The 8701-nt window shown below is 41.0% G+C and overlaps 1 protein-coding gene across 6 annotated transcripts in view; it reads right to left on the bottom strand.

Moving 5' to 3' along the window:
• SCOC (short coiled-coil protein) overlaps nucleotides 1–8068 on the bottom strand; it is a 55978-nt gene extending 47910 nt beyond the window's left edge. Inside the window, exons 1-2 of one of the 6 annotated variants that reach the window (XM_073237026.1) lie at nucleotides 7951–8048; nucleotides 6233–6348 (exon numbers count right to left, since the gene is read on the bottom strand). Coding sequence is in view for 3 of the 6 variants with exons in the window: in XM_073237021.1 (XP_073093122.1) it covers nucleotides 7951–8017 (67 nt within the window). In the remaining 3 variants the exon portion in view is untranslated. Of the gene's footprint in view, nucleotides 1–6232; nucleotides 6349–7950 lie in introns of all 6 variants that reach the window. The other 5 variants (XM_073237021.1, XM_036998714.2, XM_036998713.2 and 2 more) reach the window with 5 other exon arrangements.
• Between the last annotated feature and the right edge of the window lie 633 nt (nucleotides 8069–8701).

The following is an 8701-nucleotide window of genomic DNA, read 5'->3' on the forward strand; positions in this document are numbered from 1 at the left end:
CCCTAACACTCCTTTTCTTAAGCTTGTTTATTAAAACTAGTTTTTGCATTATGCTAGATCATTTATTTCAGTTAAGTAGATTTTCTCTGATTAAAGATTTTTTTCACAGAGCACTTACTAGCAATACATTAGTAACCCCAGAGCCATACCACTCTCAGAAGCTCCTGAGAAGCAGAGTTAATCTCCTTTTTCTTATCGAATCTCTTATGCTAAGTCCCTAAGGCATTGTGCCTGGGCTGGGGCAATATTCCAAATGCCACCGTCCATATTATCTTCAGCTTACAGGAATAGGTATTTCACTCAGCCAAAGTCATTATCTGCACTTACATGGATCCCCAATGCCAGTTAAGATTCATTGAAACTTTCTGCCATTGCTGGTATAAATGAATACACTTGTCCAGTTTCTCTAAAAAACATTTCTACAATGCTAGAGATTATCTTTTTCTGGTATCTCTAAAGATATCTGATTAATCTTTTAAATTAATATTCATGGTCAAATTCATTGGAGGGTGTAAATAGGGATGATGATGTAGGGAGAGCTTCCCTGTTCCTGACCAGCACACACGGCATCATCCTTGAGTACTTTTTTTAACATTGCCTCTACTCTGGGACTTGAATCTACACAGTACCCTCCCAAGAAGTCCATTGTAACCTGGCAAGGCCAGTACCAGCAATGCAGCAGACACTGGAAGGCATGATGCTGGCTGCAAACACTGGCTCCATTCACCATCAGAAAAGAAAGGCCTGTTCCCTTTTCATAGACAAAACTCCTGCGATGGCTCAGTGTGACTCCCAGCTGGGTAGCCACAAGTCTATTTCCTTCTTTAGCCTGTAATATAATAGAGGGGGAGATGAAAAGGAATACAGACCCTTGATACCTTTTATTTGGAGTGCTAACTAATGCAGGGCCTCGTGTCTGATCTTCTGCTTGGCTGAGGGGATGGCAGATGGCCTTCTGAAAGCTTTTCAAACCCAGGCTGTGTTCATCAGGGCATGAGGGCGGGCATTGTTACATGTTCCGTATAGTGGTAGGAAGCAGCCCCAAATAAAAGCACCCAACAATTGGGCCACTTCTCTGGGAAGCTTATTACAACCTTACAATGAGGGCTAATTGGCTGATGCCAAAAGCAGATGCAGAAGCAGCTTTGAATATTATTCAGGAGAGGTGTCAGAGAGCAGAGTCAGGAAGCAGGTTGAGGCATAAAGAAGAGCGACGGGAAGAAGATGGGCAGAGAAGAGATGTGGGCTGGGACGAAGAGGAGAAAGAGGAGCTGTATTATTTTTGTCAGAAAAGAATCATGCTCTTGTTTAAAGAGTTTGTTCACATCCACCTCCCCTTCTTCCCCAAACCTCCTTATCAGGGGTACGTGTACAGGCAGTCCCAGCTCACAGAGCCGTGGCCACTGCTGTTACCATCACAACTGATATGGACAAATCTTGGGGCCTTTAAAGAAACTTCAGTGTGAGCTCCTTGAAGTGGGCTGAGGAGGAACTAAAATGTACACCAGGCTAGTTCAAGAAGCTTCCTTTATTATTTCATATAATTGTCAAAACAGGTCTGAGACATATTGTTACAATCATTTGAAACTGAGGAAAATGAGGCTCAGGAATGTTGAGTAACTTGCTCAAAGTCTAACAGACTCAAATCCAAGTATTTCTGACTCCAAAGTTCAAGTCCTTCCTGCCACACTACCTTGAGCCAATTCTTTAAATAGTCAGTCCTGTCTACTACCTGGCATATGATAGTAGGTGTTCAGTAAATGTTCTCTGAAAGCAAAACTAAGCTGACCCAAAGTGAAGCTAGAAGAAAAATTCAATAAGTATTAATAAGAAAGGAAAGCTGACTCTAGGAGTCAATTCTCAGACATTGTGCTGGGTCCAGGAAGTGCAGTCATTGAGAAACCCATGCTCTGTCTTCTGGCAGCCCACAGTCTGTTGGGTAGGACATATAAACCTCAAATACAATATTCTGTGAAAAAATACAGATAAAGAGAATCTGGGGCTTTCAGGAAGGAGAAAGGAATTCAACTGGGTAGGTGAAAGAGGCTTCCTGGAGGAGGTGGTGCCTGGGTGAGTTCTTAACCAATGACTAGGAATTAGCCAGGTAAGAGAAGGGTGAGTGGTATTCTATGCAGAGAGAGCAGCACGAACCGAGTCCAGATGTACAAGATAGACAGCATCTGCTTGGAGCACTGTTTCTTACTGAGCATAAACTATCTGGCAGAAACATGACACTGAAGAGATAGGTAGAGCCAGGAGGGGGACAACTTCAAATACCAGACTGAATATCTGGACTTCATCCAACAGGGGATGCCGGACATTGATTGTTCTCTGATGGGGACAGAGTGGTAGGGCCAGTGTGGAGGATAGATTTGAAGGGATATTGAAATAAGAAGAACTGTTGGGAGGCTGATGCTGTGGTTCATGTGGGAAGGAGTGAGGGTTTTGATCAGGGAAGTGGTAGTAGGGATAGAGAAGGTCAGATTTATTTGAGACCCGTTTTCAAAGTCAATAGGAATCAGTGATGGATTGGAATCAGTGATTGACTGATCAGATTGTGAGAAATGAGAGTGGCCCAATAATATATAAATCTCTGGGTAGATGATGGGACCCTTTCATTAAAATTATGAATCAGGAGTGGGAGCAGATTTGAAGGTGGGGGTGGGGAGAGAGTTCATTTGACACCTGTGGAATATCTCGGGGCCCAGCAAGCAGTTGGATTATTAACCAGAAACTCAGAAGAGAGATAAAGACAAGCAATAAAGATTTGAAAACAGAAGTCTGAAAATAATGTCATCTGCAGTTACATCCGTCCTGCAAATGTGTTTTGTTTGGACCTCTGTGATGCTGTTTTTAAAATTAAGATTAGGTGAACGGCATGGAAAAAAATCAAGAAGTTGCACCAAAGAAATCTGTATTTCTGATGTCTCTTGAAAATGCTGCTTACTTGCATTCTGTTCTTCCATGGCAACAGTCAGCTGAAAGTGGGAAGCAGCTCTGCTCTCCGAGTAGGGCACATGCGCTCCAGGGAGCCTCAGTCCTGATCTAGTTGGACCCCTCGCCCTGCAGCCAGCATTGGGGGCCATTTTATCACCACAATTGCTCTGTTGCCTTTCTTAACAGTAGTTGAGAGAAGAGTAAACTTTTCTTGTTCCCTCATTATAATCAAAAATAGAAAATGGAATCTAGTCCAAGAGGATTATGTGTTCCAAATAAAATGGTGATGGGAAATGAAGAATGTTCCCATGTATTAGATGTGCAAACAAAGCATGTCCTTGTTGAAAGAATTAAACTTGAGACATCATTGTGAAATAAACCACATTAAGAGCAATAGCTGCTATATATAAGGGATGTATAATGACTTTCTATTTGTTGGTGTCTTATTTAATTTTTTCATGTTTTATAGTTTCCAGTGTACAAGTCTTTAAGAAGTTTTAAATGTTCATACTACTCAAAGCAATCTACAGATTCAGTGCAATCCTTACCAAAATCTTGACAGCATTTTTTACAGAAGTAGATAAAATCATTTAAAAATTCATGACACTATGAAAGAGCCCAAGGAACAAAACAATCTTGCTGTGGGGAGAAAAAGAGCAAAGCCATGGACACTTCCTCAAAAAATAAAAACAGAACTACTATATAATCCAGCAATCTCACTTTCAGATATTTACCTGAAAGAATTGAAATCAGGATCTCAAACAGATATTAGCACTTTCATGCTCATTGCTACACTATTTACAATAGATAAGATGTGGAAACAAGCTAAATACCCATTCAACAGATGAATGGATAAACAAAAAGGTTGTATGTGCACACAATGGAATTATATTCAGCCGTAAAAAAAAGAAAGAAATCCTGAAATATGCCATGACATAAATGAACCTTGTGGACATTATATGAAGTGAAATAAACCATTCACAGAAGGACAAATACTGTGTGATCCCACTTACATAAAGTATCTAAAATAGACTCATAGAAGCAAGGAATAGAATGATGGTTGCTGGGGCTAGGGGTGGGAAGGAGGAGAAAAGGGGCAGTTGTTAATCAATGGAGTAAAGTTGCAGGTATGTAAGATGAGTAAGTTCTAGAGATCTGGTGTACAACGTGCTATAGTTAACAATACTGTATTATACACTAAAAATTTGCTAAAAGAGTAGGTCTCATGTTAAATGTTCTTACCATATTAAAATTAGAAAACTTTTAAACTAAAGAAAAAATGCATGGTGAAAAACCTAATAAATTGAAAAAATTAAAATTTCAATCCTTTGTTTTGGAAATAAAATGAAATAAAGGATGATACACCATTGTCTCTTTCCCATAAATATATTGCCTGGCTCTAAAGGTGTTTGAATTTGCAACCTCTGTTTGGGAGTGAGTGGTATATAGCACAGACGGTGAGATTGGAACCAGGAGGAAGGGATGAGATCATCCAGAGAGTGTGTCTAGAGAGAGAAGAAAATTAGGCCAAGGGCAGAATCTGGGGGCAGCAACACTTGAGGGGAAGGGATCCCAAAGGAACCTGGGAATGATGAGAGAGTGGTTAAAGGGAGACCAAAGAAGTGTGAGAGCATCACAGCCAGGGAAGCAGAAACATGGGAGGAAGGAGAGATCAATACTATCAAATGTCTTCGCTCTGCCTTATATGTCTCCCATCCAGAAGGGAGTCCAGCCCATCTTTAGTATAGCGTAAACCAGAGATTCTCAAACTACCTTGGTTCACAGTGCCCTTAAGTCTAAGTAATTTTTTTCACAGTGCGCCAAGGCCAAGAGAAACACCAAACAGTTCCATGAACAATCTATTTAGGCCCCAATATTTTAATAAGTACTGATGTTCTTAAAACTTAGTAACCATTAAAAAAAAATACTATATCTGAACTGAAAGAAATTTCAAATTCTCTTTCTTTGCATTCTTAAACACAGTTACTTATGTGGTGTGTGTGCCTCTTGGGCACTTCATAACTTCCCACCCTTCTCAAACTGACACCCTCACTACCTGTTCTACACTGATGTTTACAGAGAAACTTTTTATCACAGCAGCTGCAGTAAACCCAGCATCTAAAAAGATGTCTTTGAAAGAAACAGAGCTCAATCTACTGTGAAATTATGAACCTCTAGCCTGTAATTTTCAGCATCTTACAGAGACACCCCATGGAGCCCCTGTGGTTTGCCACAGTGCCCTGGGCTGCCTTGGCACACAGTTTGGGAACCAGGGGCTTAATGTGGGCTGGTCTGGAATCCTAGCTATCATTTATAACCTTGTTTCTATGGAGACATGCTCTGAAATCCATACAACTAACCTGTAAATGAATGTATGGAGCACGACTGGTTTGTGATTTGAATAACTGCTGCCACTGCCAGTTCTCCTGGCTCCATAGTAACAGGAAGTAGAATTATCTAAATAAATTAAATCTGAAGTTACCAAAGTTTAATGCCTTCAGTGCTACCCCCAGGCAAGCCTTTTCCCAGTGGTAGCAAGTATTTGCTTCTTCTGTCTCTTACCATCCTCTGAATGAGAAAAGAGGCAATATCATGATGGGACAGGGGATTAGGGGTGTGTGTGAAAGAAGATAGGGACTGCAGCCAAGGCAGCCACACTGGAATCAGTACCAGAGTACTTGTATGGGAGCCTCCATATCCAGCAAGTTCAAATACCACATGCATCTAGCCGCTGTGTACCTTGGACAAGTCACTTAATCTCTATGGGCCACCTTTTCATATATATGTATTTACATGACAACATATAAATTACTAAAAGAAAAGTAAGAAATTGGACTAAACTTTTTTATAACTAAGCAATACTCTTTTAATGTTTTACTCTTGCATAGACTCCACTATTTGAATGAAGTCTATTGAATAAGCTGTGTTTATTTCATTGTACTTTGTTTTCCTATTTTATCAGAGACCAAGAACCTCTTATTAATAATAGCAAACCGGTGCTACCACAACAAATTGATGCTGTTATCTCCAAAGGCCCAAAAACATGGTATTTCAGTTTATTTTTGTCCCAAGTATAGGAATAATTTCCATTTGCACCTTGGAACACTGAATCAGCACAGATTAGGACTGGTCCCTCAGCCCAGAGTTGCAGGCCACACCATCCCTTAAGGCCCTTTGTGCCCTGAGAGTCTGTCCTCCTCTAAGGCGGAGGAGAAGGTCGTAGGTGGGAGCTAGGAGACGTAGAGCCCCTCCTCGTCAGCCACCACTCTCACACCAACCTGGGAGGCCTGCTTACCCTGGCCAGGTAGTCAGCACTTCTGCCCATGGCTTCAGATTCTGTTAGCAGGCAGTTCTGCCAGCGCCCCTCTCAGAACCATTGCCAGTAGTGGACTGGACAAAGTTTGCTGAATTCTGCATGAGAAAGGAAAAAAAAGAGAGTAGTGGTTCTAAAATGGTGACAGAAGGGTAACTAGCTCATTCAACATCCGGGAGAGAGCAGACGATGCTGAGTTGCACAATGTTAACGGGAAACACTTCAAACCTGTAAGTGCCCACGTCTTGGTGTACAAGTGTGTTGTTCGCATTGTCATATCCAAGTTCCTTCAGCACACTCATAGTTAGAAGCCAGCAGGACTGCAGCTAAGCAATTCAAACTTTGTTCGAATCCTCCACCTTCTTCAGCTTTTGTCTGCTCTGAAAGTGTGAGGGTGGCAGATGAGACAAGGAGGGCAGGGTCCAGGCGCCGCCAAGAGCAGGATGAGAGAGTGGATCCAGAAAAGCTAATTTCCCCGACACAGGCCCAGCCCACAGTTACAATAGGGAAAAAGTCCCGGGCTGGGGTGAATTCAGAGCAAGCAAGCACTCCATATGAACTGCACCTGCGCACAGCATACAGAGCTCCCCACGGGCTTGCTCCTTGCTATTGTGCCTTCTAGAAGCTAAGAAACAGGTTTCCCTTGGTCTTTGGAACCTTGGCTGCCTTCTGTAGCTCTTTTTTCTAAAACAACCTGGTGGGAGCATGTTAAGGCCAGCAGTATCCCATTTCTTCAACAGCGCCAGTACCTTGTGCCTTTCCCTTCATAAAGGCTGAAAATGCTCTTCTTTGATTTCCAAAGCCCCCAGCATGTTTACTCGGTGCCAGCAGGAGAAGCTTAGCTCTGGCTGGCTAGCGGTTTGTGCTAATTGTCTGGTTGCACTTTAGAAAGAGGCTTTTTGAATCTGAGCATTTAGGGAGAAAGTGGAGAAGCGTGGCTGTGTGAAAGAGCAATTGATGTTAAATATTCATGCTCTGCTCTCTGTTAATCAAAACCAGTAACCCCCATTGCTTAGCTGCAGTCCTGCTGGCTTTTTACTATGAGTGTGCTGAAGGAACCTAGATACAACAACGCGAACAACACACTTGTACCCCAAGACGTGGACACTTACAGGTTTGAAATGTTTCCAGTTAACATTGTGCAACTCAGCATTGTCTGTTTTCTCTGGGATGTTGAATGAGCCATAGTTATCCCTTCTGTCAGCATTTTAGAACCACTACTCCCTTTTTTTCCTTTTCTCATGTAGAATTTAGCAAACTTTGAACTTGCTTAAAACCATTTTCTGAAATAATTCTTAAAGCAAATGGCAGCATATTCTTGTTCGTTTTTCAGAAAAGGTTAAATTATTTTACAAAATAGAGAAGAAATTGGCTATAATGGCACAGAATATGGTAATAATATTGTAGGTGGTTTAGTAACAACTTTGAAGTCATGTTTCCTGCTTTTAGGAAATAAACATTTTATATTTTTGATTTATTTTAAAAGCATATGTAATACAACTATGGGAACTTTTTAAATAATCAATTAAAAGGAAAAAGTCACTCTTAAATATAAACTTTGTTTTTGTAGCTATATTTTTTCAAGTTTTCTATAATGAGTATGTTTTACCATTATAATAAAAATAATAAAAGTTATACTTAAAAAAACTGCAGAGCAGTTGCCAGGTTTTTTTTTTTAAATTCATTGGGTTCCTCCTTACCTTTGTCATCTGCAAGAGAAATGTTGGTGAAGGCGCTGTCCTCCTCCTCTTTGCTGGACCCGTCCATCTTGTGCACCTTTCAGGTCTGTTAGAAAAATGAGGGCAGGGAAAAACTGACGTTCTCCCATGTGATCACTCTTGCTAAATCATTAGTAAATGAGTGTCCAAGCAGGTGCTATCTGATCCTTGCACTAGCCACTGTCTGCTTTCCCCACCTGAGAAGTTTTTAACTGCGTGTTGCATTCCTAACCAGAAATGGTTAGAGACCCGAGTTAAAAGAGTTACAACCCTTTACTCAAAGCTGTTTAGCTGGCACTGGGGCTGAACCCTGGCTAGATGCCAGATCTTGCCTTCAATCCAGTGACAGTTTCTTTGGGCTGCACTGCCCAAGAACCTTGCCCCAAAAGCACTGGAATGAGATTGGGATAAAAAATTGAATTTTATATGATGAACATATCTTTGGACACCTATAATAAATTTCTCAAGGATTTTAGTCAGTGACCTAGTAGCATGACTTGGTTACAGAGCCTCAATTTCTTGTCATATTTGAGAATGTCTTTTGTAAGGATTAAAAGTGAACAACATGAACTTGATAAATGTCAACCACAATGATAACCACCAGTGATCAGGTATATGTGAAGAAATAGGTTTTTTAAGTATTGAGTTGATCAGTGCCCTCTCATATAACTGCATATATACTTAACCCTATGAAAGTTAATTAAAATGACAGGCTGTCCCTTCTGAGTTTCTA

The sequence above is a fragment of the Manis javanica genome, chromosome 5, assembly GCF_040802235.1.
Source record: "Manis javanica isolate MJ-LG chromosome 5, MJ_LKY, whole genome shotgun sequence".
Taxonomy (NCBI): Eukaryota; Metazoa; Chordata; class Mammalia; order Pholidota; family Manidae; genus Manis; species Manis javanica.